The 18,431-nt window shown below is 41.7% G+C and overlaps 1 protein-coding gene across 6 annotated transcripts in view; it reads left to right on the top strand.

Annotated features, from left to right (window-relative positions):
- tspan9a (tetraspanin 9a) overlaps positions 1-18,431 on the top strand; it is a 148,760-nt gene that overhangs the window by 114,120 nt on the left and 16,209 nt on the right. For all 6 annotated transcript variants that reach the window (XM_019263439.2, XM_027272589.1, XM_010756816.3 and 3 more), the window contains 2 exons: positions 14,000-14,191; positions 17,154-17,228. In XM_019263439.2, the coding sequence (XP_019118984.1) occupies positions 14,000-14,191; positions 17,154-17,228 (267 nt within the window). The remainder of the gene's footprint in view (positions 1-13,999; positions 14,192-17,153; positions 17,229-18,431) is intronic.

The following is an 18,431-nucleotide window of genomic DNA, read 5'->3' on the forward strand; positions in this document are numbered from 1 at the left end:
TTTTAGAATAAAGATCTTGCACTAAACCACAGCAGGCCTTGTGACAGAGCCCTAACCTGGTCCCCTGTATGAGATAGCTTGCCAGTGCTATCTATATATAACTACCTCAATCAGCTCAGTGGCTGGTTGGACTTCAGCTGACCTTACTGCATTGTATAGGCCAGAGGGACTCCTAGTTTTACTGACCCGGCATGTGCACCTAATTCTCTATGTGATGATTGGGAATTCGTGTCCTCTCCTAACTCTTGTAAATGACCAGCGACATGACACAGCTCAATTTTAAAGGTTCATTTACTTTCTTTGCCTCTCTCTCAACTCAAATTATGACTGAACTACTGTACAACCTGAGACAATAAACTTCACAATGTCTGGCTCAGGAAATATCAGATAATCAACAGGGCATAGCTCCAAGTCTTTGTATTAAAATTCAACAAATCCAGTTTTTCATTAGAAATCTCTACTAATTGTAACAATTTAAATAAATGTTGAACATCCAAGATGCATATGCACCTGTTGTTTCCACAAACGTGTAGGTTTTCAAATGTCCACAAAAACAACCAAGCTAAATCGCAAATAAAACACATCCTTTTTTTTGTTTTCATTTCCATACAGTTCTACGTTTCCTTGGCTGATACATATTTAATGTTTGGGAATCTTTGAAAATAACCCCTTTTGAAAATCAAGGTGGACAGCCCAGTCGTCAACCTGTCCTTAAAACACCCCAAGTGAAAATTGCAAATACACCTCACCACATTGCCTGACTGGATATAATAACTTAGGTCAGCATCTCTTAGAACTCTGTGTACTTTTTTTAGGTTGTGAAGAGAGAAAAAAAAAAAACACAGTTTCCCGACTCCTCCAAACTCACAGGCTGTACTCCTGGTATTTATTTATAACTGCTATTCTGAGGGGACCCAACAAATGATGAACCCGTCAGCTGTCATCTCCCACATAAAAACCTAGAGCCTGCAGCGTTTCCTCCCTGCTCATTTTGCATTTAAATGACTGCGAGAGAAGAACTCAGCTCAACAGGAAACAATGCTGAAGGTTTTTGCTGACTTGTGTCGTTTCCTTTCCGGGGACTTGACCTAGCTTGACCCCCCCAGACACTGACCTGGACCACAGGCGTGCTTGACACGTCTCTAAATCAGCTGGGGCCCATCGTGTTCCCACGAGGACACTGTTAACAAAAGCAACCAGAGTGGCATGTAACGCACTCTCATAGTCACATACACCTCTCTATTCTAGGAAGCAGGAAGGCCTGAGAGGGATCTTTACACATTCAGACACACACACGTGCCCAAAGAGTAGAGAATAAGCAGTAAATTGATCTGAAGATTAGCTGCCATGCTTCTACATGTGAGGTAACAGTAAGATGTGACCCCTCCTGCAATTCTCCTAAGTGAACCCTAACCCCCTGCATACCAACACTACCAGATTTACACCGGAAAAAAAGTAGTTATAGGCACCATACATGGAGCCTCTCAGTTTAACTGCTTTATGGCCCAACAAAGTTCAATTTGTGCAAAGATTATATGAATAATCCAAAGAAAAGCCTTATCAATAGAAGCTCTTAGAATATCTTGCCATGTTACTCTGTAATCATGTTTTTTGGGGATGGAACAGAGGTTTGTCTGCCTGTGTGAAATCCCCCACACGAGAGCCGCTCAGCCTTTCTCTGGAATCAGCATCACAACAATTTGATGCTGGATAAACAAAATCATCTTATTTTATCTGATCTTATCTAATCTTGTGACATAAAAAAAAAAAAAACTTGTATTGGATGATCAACTCCTAACTGAAAGTGAATTTTTCCTGCTTTGCAGTTTATGCTGTCACTACATTAAAAAAGTCAATTTGGCCAACAAATTAGAATATGAGGTTTTGGACTTTATTGAACTCTTCCATATTTGATAAGTTTGATATTGAAAAGAATCTATCCCACTCTTTTATATCCCTGCTTTGAGCCTTTTAGATCTGTGCTAACATTATTATTCAATTATTTGAAGCAAGATGGCAACATCTGTGAACAGTTCTGCCTAAAAGGGGAAAGGTTAAAGTTTTTGAGGATTACCATATTTAATTGATTTCATTTTTATTTAATTGAGGTTGCACTTTCCTGAGTGTCACTCAAGCTTTGGCTCGAGACCAAACTAACAGCCAGTGTAGCGGCGTGGCCATCACATACAGAAATTACACACAATATTCTGTTGAAAGTAATCCCCGTTAGCTTTGTCTTTGAACTCGTGTCTGATGACAGACTGGCCTCCACTGCAGGCGCTTGAATTCTTCAAGCCATGAGTGGAGGTCACTGGTGGCAACTGGAAAGTGAAATGCACATGCAATCAGCACATAGGCGCGCGCGCACACACACACACAGGGCCTTATGCGCAATAAACCATGCAATTTAAATCATTCAGTCTAGAGTATATATGTGCCTTGATTTTAACAACATGCTTTGCAATTTCAAGAGGTGAATGAAGGGTCTTTTTGCTCAGAAGAAACGTCATCCCTGATTATGTGACCCTGCTATTATGGTATGTGAGACCTGATTAAAAAATTACAGTAATTGATTGTGATCTTTCAGTCTCCCTGTCTGGTTATTTCTTATTTTCTGAACCACAGCTACACTTTACAAATCTTGCACTTACTTTATTAACTCACTCAGACATACACTTGAAGTGGACCCATGCATTAAAACAGTGAACAGTACTCTTGCTGAATATAAATGCCTAATCTAATATAATGGTTTATGTGCAGTGATAAAGCCAGAGTGATATTCTTGGTTTTTGTTTTGTTTTTTTAATCCAGCAGAGGAAGTACTGACTGTGGATGGATGTAGAATCTATGTGTCTATGCAAAACACCGTAGAAAAAAATACACTGATATGTCAGAAACGTATAAAACAATGGCTAAAATAAGAAAGAAGACTAAGGCTGTCCTCAGACTCAGAAGATGATATAAGTCGTCATTAAAATGAATGACTGAGGTACTTTTTTTTTGCACATATTAACTGTCCCTACAGGGCGTTTTGGAGCCATCCATAGATAAGTGCGATAAAATATGCACACTTGTGAGATGTGGGTGAGGTGGATGAGTCTGTGGCTTTACTGTAGTCTGACATATTAAAGTGGGGTGTACAATAGCACCAATTAAAACAGCTAAAACCCCACCCTACACTGCAGCTAAACCAGTTATCAGATTGCTTCAGAATGCAACTTATCGTTAACACACTCATTTGGGATATATGATATATGATGTTGAAAGGGTTACTATGTCAAGCTCACAGAGAGTATTTTTCTTTCTTCTGACAGACTTTAATGCAGATCTAATTGGTACTGATTTATTCTAATACTGTTAGCAGGATCCATTATGTTCCTTTTCACTTTGTCATCCACGCTAGTTACCCTGTCCCCCAAAAACAAGAATCCTTTAAATACTTTAAAGAGGGCTAATGCTGTTTAACCTTATTCTATTGATGCTTACAACCACATATCTTTAATGTACTGACTCAGCATTTACTCAGGACAGGAAGTGGAGTTGTGGGAGTTGATGTGGATTGATGACTGGCCAGTGAAGGTCACAGATGGAGTCATATTACCCCATCCTCAGTGCAACATTACAGCTCCAATGAAGTCTCATTTAATGTCCCTCTCACTGAGTTCTTTCTTTCCTCGTCTCCCCTTACAGCCCGCGGAGGTTTACAGTGAATAATACATCTACGATTAAATCACAACTTTAATACAGGGATTGATGCCATTCTATCATTTAATGATATGTCTCTTCGTGTGGTCCAGTGCATTGGGATGAGGAGTTGATGGGGATTCAGAGGGTTGGCTGACCAGAAAATAGTAGTTACACAGTTCATTTCCCATCTGCACTAATTAGCATGTCAACTGTGAAGGTGCCTCCAATGAGCCGTTGAGGGGTGGATAGGAGAGGAAAAGAATAAGGCCAGAGGCAGTCAAAGAGGCTTTCCTGTGCCGTCAAAATGCCACTAAAATCTGACCTTTACACCAGTCAAAATGCAAAGACAGTATTTATGAGCAGCATGTGTTTGGTGGTGGAAGATTGCCATGTTGACCCTAATATATGGCAGAAAGTGCTGTTTGAGTGGAGACTGTCAGATGTTGTTACTACTATGAATACAAATGGGGGAAAAAGGTGAACGGACACAAATCACAACAAAATATACAGATTTTACTATTCTCAAGTGCTGACTGAAGGTTATTTCTTTAGCGTACACCATACAAAGTTTCATGTCCTCACTGAGCCCAAGCTGCACACAATACCTTCTAATTGTCATTCCTTCATCCCACTTGAGCTATTTTTGAATGAATAAAAAGAAGCAATAGGATTCTGAGGGAGAAGTATAAAGGGAGATAGCTCGGGCAACAACCACAGGGGACGCTGACTGGGGCTTCACCATATGGCAATAGAATATAATTTTAGGCACATTAAAAATAAAAGTTTTAAAGTCAAGTTTAAGTTCAGTATTTTTAAGAATGTCATTTTTGTTAATGCTACAGCTCACAAGGCTGTGTTTTATGTTAATAGCTTTTTACCTCTCAGTGTTCATCAACAGTAGGTTTTCATAATGATGGATCAGCAGAGCTTTTTGGCCTTTAGACAACACTAAGGTGATGTGGCTGTCATGCCAAAGGTGAAATACAATCACTTCCCTCCTCCGGATGAGGAGCAGATGCAGACGGAGCGTCATGAACATTCAAGGTGCGCCCGCGGACACAGTGCGTCTCCATGAATACAAAATGGCTCTCTGTATAGGTTAATGTAAGGTCTTGTTTTCACTCTGTGTTCTCTCACACTCCAAGTTTATTATCTCCAAAATGAAGTCAGCTGTGGCACATAGTCATAGAATAAGGTCGGTTTTCCAGGATTTGTGCAGCTGAAAACTTGAGAGGGATGCTGTGTTCTGCAGAATACCCTTATTCCAGCAAGTCTGCAAATATTTCCAGAGGTTTTATTTTTCTGTCATAATACAGCATAGTATGCAATGCAACATGCCTTAAGCGTTTTTCCTACAGCATCAAAGGAGCATTTGGGGGACAAATAAGATATAAGGGACTAATAATAAAAGCTTTAGCCGTACACTGTCGGGCTACTTTATCACCATCATATGAAAGGGGGTAATAACATTAGCAAACCTCTTCCTCTACAGTATGTTCTCTTAGTTTTGCCTTTAAAAGTGTGGTGAATAATTTATTATATGACTATATTAAAAAAAGCCCTTTGTACAGAAGGAATAGTCATGTATCCTGTGGCATGACTATTGATTATATGTCTTTCAATCTAAATATGCTCTTTTCTCACTATGCATCCGGCTGGTGCTCTGGTTTTCACTTAAGCTGATGTGCATATTTTGTGTCTTCATCTTCCCCCCTGTCCCTCCAGGGATGCATAATGCCTCACACTGCATAACAGGAGTGTTTCCATTCACAGTGCCGCTGCTCCAGGAATAAACATATGCATAGATGTTCACAGTTTTACTCTTATGTATTTGTTCAAAATTTGTTCCACCCATCTGCAAATCATCACATAGCACAAATTGTGAATAGACATGAAGCATGAAGTGCTTTTGCATCGTTTTACTTGACGCCCTCATACTTGTTTTGGGTTCCATTCACCTGTTGGCAAACTAAATCCTTCCTGTTCATTAAGAGTGTGGATAAGCCTTCTTCACATGGTGGTGAAACACCGTATGCGTGCATCAGTGTTTCTAATGGATGTTGTGTGCAGGATAAGGTCACATCTTGGTGGGCTGTGCAGTACTCAGACCAGCCCTGCAGCAAGGCCATGCGGTCACTCCATGTTTTTTAAAAAATAAAATGAGATAATAAATCCTTCTGTACACACACACACATCTGTATGCACTCACACACCCACATTAACATAGGCACACTTAGTATCACCTGTCTCACAGGGAAACCAACAGCCTTTCTGTTTTTGCACAAGGTCAGGCACACTGACCCTGTAGATAAAGCTGTAACAATGTGCTTCCGATGCCTGAGAGCTTCGCTCATTTCCAAAGAGAAATCCCAAGGCTGCTTTTCACCTCATTTTAGGCTAACAATTGTCAAACTCTTGAAATACATTCGTAACGACATGTTTTGCTCTTCTGGCAATCTCAAAACATAGCCAGCCAAGGTTACTTCTGTTCATCCCACAAAGTCCCTATTAGGAAAATAAACTTTGTTTTGTTTTGTTCGTGGTGGTTATCGTTTTGTTTGTGGATTTCTGAAATGGGGACAAGAGATGTGGGTGTGTAACGCATATGGACAGCTCTGCTGGGAAACTCTCTGTAGCAGATGCCCCCATATAAGTCCAAGTAGCTGCTGTCCTCCTCAGTGAGATTGAGTCTTGGGCTCGTTTTGATACAGAGGAGTGACAGTGATCAGAGGAATGTGCTGAGTGCAATATTCCAGCTTTCTGTTTTACTTACAGCACACTATAACTTTCATATAGTGCATCAGGGATTTCCTTGAGCCCTCTGGTCCTCTACTTCAGGTGCTATGCAGGGAACTGGTCGAGTGTCCAACTTGCCTGAAATACAAGTCTCTGGCCATGCTCTACCTCTGCTGAGCCAGCATCCTCATTAAGCCCTCCAGCTAGTGAAACTCAATGGGAGACTGTCCAACCGTCTGCCCGCCTCTGAGGATTTTCAGCATGGCTGCACTGGCAGACTAGAGTGAGATATTTATACGAGGCAAATGTTTGTGTGCCTCCACAGTCAAGGCACTTTATGTGGAGGGGAAAAAAAGAAGCACATAAAAAAGCACTGCTTTCACGTAAATAGATATTTATTTTTCTTAACACGTCGACTTTTTATTATACTCAGATGTCTCGTAAGGTATCTTCATAAGCACCTTTGATGTCAACAGCAAGCGGCAGTATTCACATTTAATTAGCGCCTTGTGGAGGAACGTCTCCCTCTGTTATCAGCTTCGTTTATGTATTTATATCTCATTGTCCTCATTAGAACATCACTGGGATTTTTATGGTCCTTCATCTCTTTAAAGGACTGAGCACACTGGGTTTTTTAAGCATCATTTCTGAGCTGACTAGGAAGAGATAGCAGTGAGACAAGGCAGCTGCCTTCCCTGCAATCGTCCCCAGCATGAAGAAGTAAAGGAGCTTTGCTCTCCCATGGCAGGGTTTGTCTGTATTTGGACCAGGGCTTTGGTCTTTGGCTCTGTGCTTTGTACTCTACACTTGGCTTGCAGGCTCCATTTCCCTTTGCATCCCTCCGAGTCTCCATCCACTCTCTCACTCCCTCTGACTGACTTTGGCAAGCAGGGCATCCTCTGTGTCTGGCTCCAATCATGAGATGACTTTCCCCTTCCTGGTGCTCTCCCACTTGTTCACAATACATAATTGAAGTGTCGGTGGGTTCTTAGGCTGATTGAAGAGTCTTGTTGGGATGGCAGAGATCTGACAGTGGAATTAGTCAGGGATGTCTAATAGTTTTTGTTCTGCCATTGTCATTGCTTTGTTTCTTTTTGTGTCATGTCCTCTAAAGGTAGAGGCTGTTGTCAGGTGTGAAAGAGTGTGGATGTATCAGCGAAGACAGCAGGGATATCTCTGGACAGGCAGAGAAAGGCTTGTCTGTCTTTAATCCTTCCTGGCACGATTGATTTAGAGTCACTTTGTGGTGAATAGGCCTTTCAGCTCTTCTCAGGAGAGAGAGAGGGAGGGAGGGAGACATGGCAAGCCCTGCATCATTGATAGGTGAATTACTGAAGCCCCTAAACAGGGTAATCTAGGATCCCTCTTCAACTTGTCCTGCTAAGGCATCCAACCAGAGCCTCCGCAGAATTGCACCATTCTGGATGCTTGACTAAACATGTGACGGACGGGTGGGCACTATTCCTCCATCTGTGTCTTGTGTTTATTATTCTGAAATTCAAGAGTTGTGTAGACAATATGTACTTGACCCTATAAAAGCCCAACTGTCCTCAAATGAAAGTGTAAAGAAAGCAGCATGCTGTTATCAGTCTGTTCCTCGGTTATCTCTCACATTGTGAGAATCTTAGAGGTCTGCGCTGGCGGAATAAAATTTTAACCAGGCAGATATAGCTTTTTAATCTTACACGTCGTGTCTGTTCAGGCCATTTGAATTCATGCAGTGTTTATTCTTAGCCTGAAAGCGTGGTTTCCCTCTGCCATCATTGTGAATTATTCACTTGTTATACAACTCACATTGGATGTACACAATTCACCAGGGAATGAGTGGGATGCCCCAGCCTAGGAGGCGAGGGATGGTGAGTTTTACTGGAAAGCTGGCTGTGCCTACAGCTCAGCTTTCTTGCCATCATCGGGTTAAATATTGTGTAAATGGATCTGGTTAAACACATGAGTTTTGTATAAGAGGGGTTAAAGATCAACAGCAGTAAGATCATGCTTCACTGCTTATGGCAGCATCTTCTTATAATAAGTAGTGAATAGGAATACTCTGACTGACACTAAAAACCTGTGTATTACCATCTTGTAGCCTTGAAAAGTAGTTCTTCTGAAAGGTTTCTAGTTTGTGCCTCAATAAAAAAAAGAAAAAAAGAAAATAAAGAAAAAAGGAGCCTCAAAACGTCGATAGAAACTTGTGGATATTTTTTTCACCCTAGAAGTGTTTGTACTTGAATCCAACAGAGAACTGTCTGAAGTCAAAGTACAGTCCCTGCTGTTGACATTAATAATGACACTGTATAACTGCTTTTAATGCAACATGTTCGGTCGCATACAGTTTATCAGCCAGTGTTTGGTGAGGCTGAACTTTAATGAGAAAAGAATAAATTACTTTTTCTTTTCTTTTCGAGCAAACTCTTGGCTACAAATGATAGAAGAACTAAAAACTAGAAAGTTGCTTAAGGCTTATCAGGAATGACGGGGTGAGTCAAAGAGCAAATCAATCGTGTGTGTGAAAAATAATGTTGTTCTTCAGTGCTGTTCATCACTTGGGCTTTTGTTTTGTTTGCTCACGTGTGAGCACTATGGAGGATAAATACAGTATTTATTTATCAGGAATAAATCTTTAGAAAATAACCTTTTCTGACATACCCACACAAACACAAGAGTAGACTCTCTGGAGAGTCTACTCTTAAAATGACTCCTTTCTCTTTCACAGCATGCCTCAAAGAAGACCTTTTCTACTTGCTGGGTAGGAAATACAAATAGCCTGTCTTTACTTTTAGGCTTCTTCTCCCGTTTGATGTTGATGTACTGTAGTTGCTTTATTATGTGTGGTATTCTTTGATTCTGTTTCCCTCTCGCAGTTGGCAGGCCATTTAGTGCTTATATGCTAACATGAATCACAGGCTTGAGGGATCTCACGGAGAGAAATGAAAAATCTTCTTTTATCTGAGGTGAATATCCTTCTGTCTTCATTTCAGCGCAAAATCAATGACGGCTAAAGTAGAAGATGTTGTGTGCCCCCCAATAAAAAGAAAGATGGAGCTGCAGTGAAGGGCAGAGGGGATCATAAAGAGATAAAGTGGCTCCATCCTCAAACAGCGCAGTCAGTGTGGCATTTTCCCCAATTTTATAGTTTATTGTGCTGTAATGGAAGAAGTGCTTTCTAATTACTTCAACAAAAGGTTAGTTTTCAGTGTGGCACAACAGATATCTATAGAAGATTATTATTCCTGCGTAAAAAGAGCCTTCAGCACACTCTCAATTCACTCAAACACACAAACCCACATCACTCAAACTTTACAAACTCATTCACAGGAGTATTGAGCCTGTGTGATGAGAGCTGCCACAGAGGATAGCAGTAATTTGACAAAAGCTGTCATTCTTTGCGACAGGACGTGACCTCTTTGAGCACTCAAGAGTGTGAAAAGGTCAATTTCTTCCAACTCAGTCACACACACACACACACATATACACACTGCCCACCCCACTCTCAGACACCCTTTTCTGATTGAAGCAGGGGTCCTGTGTCGGGTGGCTCTGTGTCACTGAGCCAGTTACTGCAATGACTGACAATTCTCCGAGCCAGCCACCCAGATAAAGGTTCAGCCTCTATTTTCTTCTTCTTCTCTTCCTCTGAAGATCAATCTCTCCTTTTCTTATACACAGCTCACGTGTGCATCCAATCTTTCTGGCTGTAATACTTTCTATCTTTCTTTCACACACCTTACAGTTGACCACTTCTTCCTGTTTGGAAAGTGTCCTCACAGTTGCTTCACACAGTGTTATTGCACTTCTTTTCACTTCGAGCTTGTTACAAGGCCACAAACAGTAGGGTCCCTTTTACCAAGCTAGAGTCGCATCTCTTTGTCCTTCTGTTTTATCCAGTAGAATGTTAACGTTGTAATACTTTTCTCCTCTTGGCTTCTTACTTCTTTTTTTTTTCACAAATGACATTTAGACACCGGACTCCATTCTGTCTTGTCATGAAGGTGCTCTCAAAATACTGCCTAACACATGAAAAGGTCACATATTCCCTCGGCCCACTCTCACTTCTTTTCATTGATTAAAAAAAAAAAAAAAACGACTCCATATCAACCACAATTACACACACACACAGCATCCCTCCCTGCTGTCAGAAGTACTGTTAACTTTCTGAGCTCAATTCAGAGCAGACAGTTTTGTGCTCCAGGCTGCAAAGGCGTTTTCATTTTCACGGCTGGAAGATATTCTCCCTATCAGCCTCAGATTTGAAAGTAACCTTTACAGTGATAAATAGGAAGGAAACGTCCCCTTGCTGCATGTATGCATGCGAACGTCAAGGAGAACAGAACAGAACATCAGCGAAACAGAAGAGCCAAGTTGTTTTGACACTGTTTCCAGTAACTAGACCAGAAATACATATTTGAAAATATAAAGTGCTAAAAGATTCAGTCCCCAACTGAAGCTTGTTAAAAATTTAAACGGTAGTGGACCTGGCAAGCTGTCACGCATCACCCTCAGTCGTCAAACACTGTGTCCGCACCTTGCAAAGTTGCTTACATGTAGCATGAAAGCAGAGCATTAGACCCAGAGCACGCTTGTTGTTTCGATCTGGATAGATAATTGGTGTAGAATTACACTGGGTCTGGTTGCATAGATAGGGACCCCAACAACAAATAACCCTGTGTAAATAGGGGTGTGGTTGGCGGTACTGTTATACATTAATATTAAGCGACTAGCAGATCTTATGTAAAGCCTGAGCTTCTGAGATTATAAAAATCATTGCATAAGCTGTTTTATTGACTTACATCACATCATAAACTGATATTTTTGTATTTCCACATCCCTTGAATTTATGGTAATAGGCCAATTTATTCCTCCAACCCAAATGTTAATCATAACCCTGCAGCATCTACCATTCTGATTGATGTAATAACAATGACTGAGCTTTCTTCGTGGCTGTTTACAAGCCTCTCCAGCATTTTGGGGATTCCTTGGTCCTTCCCCCGCAGTTTGGATATCGCGACATCCTGTCCAACAATTAAATGCAGATAAGGAGCTCGGCTTGAGGTCAAGCTCAGGCACACACACACTGAGGTCAGATAACCAAAGAGATCAAAGCTTACACTGGAGGTATATCCTGTGGCACCAACACAGATGACAGATGACAGCATGTTGTTGTTGTAGTAGCAGTAGTGGTAGTAAGAGCTGAGCAGAGATTAGACCGTGCTCGTGGTAGGCTCAGATCAGACAGATTGAGCAGGGGGCTGGGTGGTTTCACAGTCACTTAAGAGAGCGACACACTTGGACTAGCTCTCTTCACTGGGCATTAAACACAATTAAGTCGAGGCACTGTATCCCTCCCCACCTAGGCTCTTAAACCTCCCGGTGCTTCCCTAGCTACCTGTAAATCCACTCTATCTGTCTGGCCTCTTAAACTTACTATTCCTCTCCTGCTGCCTCGAAACCCTTCCTCACGCTCTATATAATCTGGCCCTCTGCATGGTGTCAGCTGTGGTTCCGTATATTAGCCACTCTGCATAGGGACATGACCTTTACCAGCATTTTCAATTGACGTTTCATTCTTCTGTTTTAATCAGGGAAGCACAAAGGGCCAGTAGGGGCCTCCAAGCGACTACAGTTGCCTATGAATTATTTAGATGATAGATGATTGAGCACCACTGCACCCCTACCTCCCTCTCTCGTCTCAGAAGTGGTCTTACGTAGACCACTCATTCATTGTGGCTGAGAAATCCAATGCGATACTGTCATCCATATGCAACTAAACAAGAAGTGTCCTTCACACAGCCTGCTGGGTGGGCTCTCTGTTCACAGCCCCCCTGCCCTCTTCACTGTTCGACCTTGACAGCAGCACTCAGACTTTGTTTGTCAGAGCAGTGACTCCAATCTTTCACAAAATCGCACTCTGGGCAGTCAATCACTGCTGGAATTTGAACAAGGTTTTTATCTACCCTGAGTCATTTACGTACAATCCAAACCTTTTTCTTTCTGTGTCCTCACTTTTGATTCAGTCTAGTAATTTCTCAGTCCTCAGGAGGCCACGTGTATCATTTATCCACACTGAAGGACTCTCACAGTTAGAGGTATGCCTGCACAAACTTAAACCTCATGGCTCAAAGATCACAGGTTAATGAGGACACATGAGAGGGGGTTGCTTGAACTCAGTTTATGTATGTACAGATCCTATAGGACTCATTAGACCCGAGGCATCTCTCACCACCTCATCAGGCTTGCATTAGAAACCGCAAAGTTTCTCTTACACATCATCACCTAACATCTCTGCGAGCCACTTTGCAGTTTGGTGGACTTGTAATGTGCTTTAAGTCACTTTGTTTGCCTGCGGTGCTGCATAACTGATCAACAGACTCGTGCCATTAGTCAAACTGAAGTCACATTTGTTTGTTGTCAAAGTGCTGCAGAACATTTGCAGGTTTATTATCTGTTGTGCTATTTGTCAGTTAAACTTTTGTCAGACCAGGAAAATTAGCGCTGTGTGTGGTGCATTCATTATTTTGTTTTGCAAGAGAAAAGGCAAATCTGTTGATTTATCCATAATTCCTACCTTATGATGACAGCTTGTGTGCACTGTATATGAATGCATACCACAGTGTGTGTTTGTTTGCATGCGCAGCAGGTTTGTTGTACATATTGCTGACAGGGTAGCAGCAGTGCGAAGATGAGAAAGGAGGAGGGGTGTGATGTGAATAGAAAGGTAGAAAGGGTGGCGGTGAGATGATTTACCATGGTACCTTTCCATATTTTACCTCATTTGGGATTTTTTTTTTATTTGTGGCAAGATTGCCTTGGGTAGTTCAATCTATTAGGTGCAGGCAAAAATATCACCACTTACAGTACCTCCTAGCCTATATTTCACCCAGTGGTGAGCATATTGTATGGCTCTTATCTCTGATAGATGGTCCAACACATCAGCGGGTCAGACACCACTTTGCCAATCAAAGCCTTCCATAAACTTTCCTGCATATATGGACTCACATTGCAGACCTCACACACATCATAAGGGGGCTTGGCAGAGCGGCAAAGAGGAATTAGGGAATTGCTCCCTCTAGGTGAAGTTCAAGTCTACTGCAGGGAATTTTGGAAAGCTGGGAAGTTTTCATTTTAGGGTGGTGGCAGTAATTACATCAGTTTGTTCTGGATTTAACGTAATCGGCTCAAATGTGCAAAATCAACACGGCCCAAGTCCAATTTTTGCTCTAATCTCTCGCAGAGCTGCTATTGGCTTATTATAATTGTAATTGGGGTAAACTCTCTTGTTTTTTGAGCAGCGTTTGGTGATGGATGACTGCGTGGGCAATTTCCGGAGAAGCCGGCGGGAAATTGAGCCTGTTGCACATGGCTTTTTTGGCTCAGATTTGTGTTCATTTAGAGCTAACTTTACCCTGTAAATTACTACGTCTTACACAAAAACTCTGTCATTATGAGTAATATCTGCCGGAGGACGGCAGAAATCATTTCTGTAGTCAGTCCATTTAAAGGTATTTTAAAGGTTTAAAGGTAGTGACTTAATCAGCTGTTTTCTCTGTTTTCTCACCTTGTCTTATTTCTTGCCTTGCAGTTATGTGGCTGTGGGCTGCTCGGCGTGGGCATCTGGCTCTCTGTGTCTCAGGGCAGCTTTGCCACCTTCTCGCCCTCATTCCCCTCATTGTCAGCCGCCAACATGGTCATCGCCATTGGCGCCATCGTCATGGTAACGGGCTTTCTCGGTTGCCTGGGTGCCATCAAGGAGAACAAGTGCCTGCTTCTGAGCGTGAGTAAACATAAATACATACACAGTGCTTCATAATGAATAAGACATATAGATTGTCCAAGCACAAATTCAGCTCCTTTCTTGCTCCTTTTCTTTCTCCTTTTGGGCTTTTTCTCTCACATTACCCCATATTAGGTATGTATACTAGTACAAATGTTTCATGGACACAAACTATCATATATTTATACACCTAGACACACTGGTCACAGGCCAGCAGGAACTCAGCAGCATATTTGTATTTGTCTCCCAGCTGGAACTTCAGCGGAGGTAGGCAACTGACAGGAGAAGTTCAGTCTGCATTGTATCAAACCCTAGGGGGTCACAAAAGAAAATTAGAGCTGAGCTGTGAGATTCTCCCTTTCTGCAAATTAACACCAACGCGTTCATGTCATTTCCATGGCTTTGGTCACAGCCCAGTGAGAGAGCTGTCAGTCAAGAGCCCTTTTGTGTCACCAACGTGGAATTACTATATGTACATAGCACACTAAAGGATATTTTCGTACTCAATAATTGAGAATGTTCTATACTCCTCTGTCGTGACGTTGCACTGTGGCACACCAAAGTTGTACAAGTGTTTTATCTTAATCACAACTTAATTTTAAAAGTCACCCAATGGAATGAGGTTTACACGGATCTAAGCTGCAAAGAAAAAAAAAACTTTCATGTATAGAAACTTTAAATGAGAAGTGGAGTTGGGACTCTGGGTACTTAACATCACAAACAGCTCAATCCCTTGAAGCTCTTGCATCAGTCAAAAGCCCTACAAAATCCTCAGTGTTCGACATAGCTTCCTTCACCTGCCTAACAACTGTGAAGCTGAGAGAGGAAGAGAGTGGAGTGCACGGAGGGGGAGAAGGAGGAGGGCTGGGAAGACGTCTGGAATTAGAAATAAGAGAGGCTTAATGAAAAATCCGAAGGTCCTGATTTTTCTCATTAAGTCTGTTACCACATCTGTGCACAGCAACGTTTCATATTCCGCCACGATAATTCTGTTCAGTGCGGAGGTGTCTGCTTGTTGTTGTTTTTCTGGCTGTCCAGCTCAGTACACCTAGAGGTGGGAATGGGGGTGAGGAGGTGTGGGGGATACAGGACGTGAAAACATCAGAGCAGGTTTAGATCTCCCTGAGCAAACAGATCTGAGCAGCGTCTACCTTGACATATTATCTCTGAAGTCAGTCTGTGGACAACTCTCTCAGGATTAGAAATATTCAAAGCCTAGACATCCTTTGCAGTAAATTTCCAGTCTCTCTTTTTTGCTGCCAAAAATTGTTTACTGAGACAAATTTGAAACATTTAAGGATCCGGTTGAGACGTCAATACTTTAAAACCTTGTGTGAAGTGCGAATTGCTAGCAAATGAAAACATACGCCCCCAAAGCTGTGTATGCAGGAATTCATACACACATATTCTCACAGAGCCTTCAGAACATCACCAGAAGCTGTGCCTTTAACTTTCAGCTCCAGGAAAATGTGACAAACTGACTGGCACAACAGTGAAACGCTAAACTGGCAATCCAGATACCCAACCAACAAAAAAAACTGTTTTGACTATCTCATTTGGGTCTTCACACAAATAATAGCCTACCACCATTCCCCCCCAATGAGTTTGGAATTAATGGGTTTTTCTAAAATTTAGGTTCGCGTGCCTCCTCCCATGCTGTGCAGAGGAGCTTGGTAAATATTGAGCTGAAGAGGAGTCAAGTAGGGAGAAGAGAATAGTAGATTAGATGCAAGGCTGTGCTAGAAATTAATCTAGGGAGGTATTAAACCTGCTTTCCCTCCTTTCACGCGTTTACAAGCCCTCCAGCGGTTGGATTCTCCGTTTCTTCCTCCCTCTGTCACTCCCACATCCTCCTTCATCGGTCTTTCTTTTTCTGTCCTTCTTTATCCCATTACTGTGTTGTTGTTTTTTCATGTGTGTGTGTTGCTTTATTATACCGTTGAGAAATCTGGGTTGCTGTGTATTCTGCTCACAAACTGAGATCCTGCACTGTAACCTTACAGTTCAACATTATGCAAAATCTACTCATTTGCTTTCTTGCCGACATTTAGATGAGAGGAGCAATGTGTCATGTCTGTATGCCAAATACGAAGCTAAGCCCTGTCACCAGGTTAGCACAGAAACTGGAAACAGGGTGAAATCGCTCGTCTGTCCAAAAGCAACTAAATCTGATCTTGACAAAACTGTTTGTCAACCAGCTGGGGCGGAAGGTTTTGTAGGTGGATTCTGTTACATTCAGACAGAAACCAACTTCCCAAGCAAACTATTTCCCTCTGTTTATAGTCTTAATGTCAAACTAAGCTATTTACCACACAGAAATGTGTATTATATATTTTTTTATTACTGAGATCTTTATTTTACTTCATTTTATTACTAAAGACATCTGGGTTACTGTACTATTCTGCTCACAAAGTGAGATCATGCACTGTAACCTATAGTTCAACATTATGCAAAATGTGCTTATTTGCTTCCTTGGCAAGATTTACATGAGCAGATCAATGCCACTCTCATGTCTGTATGCTAAATATAGTTACTGCCAGCTGTCAGTCAGGGGAACCTGTTACCCTAGCACTGTCCAAAAGTAACAAAAATCAAATACCAACACGTCTAAGACTTACGTATTATCTTATATCGTTTGTCAACCAGTTGGGACTTTAGGTTGTTATAAGTAGATTTTGTTACATTTAGACAGAACATGGCCAGCAGTTTCTCTGTTTTCAGTCTTAATGCTAAGCTAAGCAAATAAGCAAATAAGTTCCTAGTTTCAGAGCTTCTTTTAAAATGTATAAAAACTGCTGTGCAATCCACAGTCATGTAATGGCTGCTTTTCCTTAAGTGACTGCAAAGGAGACTTAGTCTCTTGGATCTATATCCAACATGTCTTCACTGATGCGATGAGATAGATTTGCAATACTGCCAAAGCTATTGTTGAAACAAGCCTCTCCCACCCTCTCTCTGACAGTTCTTCATTGTCCTGCTGATAATTCTCCTGGCAGAGCTGATATTACTCATCCTGTTCTTCGTGTACTCAGATAAGGTAAGTTCATTTTGTTCCACATGTTATGTCTGAATGTTAATATGTCTGTTATTGCTGCAGTTAACTCAGGAACATTTTCTTCTGTGCCGTCTCAAACTTCAGCGCAGCTTATCCATAGTGTATATATACAAAGCCAAGGCTGTGAGGTATACATAACAGTTTGAGCTATGGAAAGTTAATGTCTCAATGCTTTCACACACACACACAACTCCATAAAGAAATAAAAGGTGTTAGTGCGATAAACATGTGCATGTTCCAGTTGCTTCCTGGGTTTTTGTGTTTATTTTTAGATTTGGTTGTTTCTCAGGCAGGAGGTTGAATGTCTTCATTCTGCATTTTAAGCCAGCAGTCAAAGGTTAGGCCAAAAAAATGCAGCCCGGTCCCCACCAGTTGGGTGTCTGTAATTGGTCCCAAGCACATTTCCCATGACCCCTGCATGGGTTCATGTCAGGTGTATGTCTGTGTGGTGGCAACAGACGATGATATGTAAAGCTCTGGAGATTACTGACATCCATGAACAGACTAGATTCTTCTCCATGTTAAATTAAATCACTCCACAAATGTTTCATCCTGAAGTTGACAAATGTCTTGTGCGGGACAAGCAGTGAAGACTTCTCTCTGTTTTCAAGGACACATTGTTGATAGATCAGACTATTTATACATTCAAAGTCTCTATGTCGCCTGGCCCTCGGGATGTCGGCTAATTCTCCCTCTTTGTTCTGAGGTTATTGCTCAAACTTAGTCTCTCGGGCAGATAAAGGAATTCATTTAGCAGCCAATCCATTCTCAGATTTGGATCAGGTCTCGGAGGCACACCCCATCAGGAGTAAACATGTCTGCCACCTTATCTCAAAAAATATTACTGGCTTAACTTGGGGGAAAAAATACCCCTCCATACTCTGATCCCTCCAGTGGAATTTTAATAGAGAGCCTCTTGACTCCACAGCAGCATATTCCCATCACCAGTCAGAAAAAGATAGTCAGGTATGCCTGCAATCAAATCAAATCGAGTCTGCATGTGTAAGGGACAGGGCGGGGGCTGTCTCATTCTTACAATTTCCAGTAAATATGTTCACATCCTAAATAAGTCTGTATATCTTAGCTAAGACCTAATGGGTTGTGAAACGATGATAATGCTTATTGCTACCAAATATATTTCCCTTTATTGGTCCTCAAATGTCATTGGAAAGCCAAGCCATCACA

The sequence above is a fragment of the Larimichthys crocea genome, chromosome XXI (genome assembly GCF_000972845.2).
Source record: "Larimichthys crocea isolate SSNF chromosome XXI, L_crocea_2.0, whole genome shotgun sequence".
Classification (NCBI taxonomy): domain Eukaryota; kingdom Metazoa; phylum Chordata; class Actinopteri; family Sciaenidae; genus Larimichthys; species Larimichthys crocea.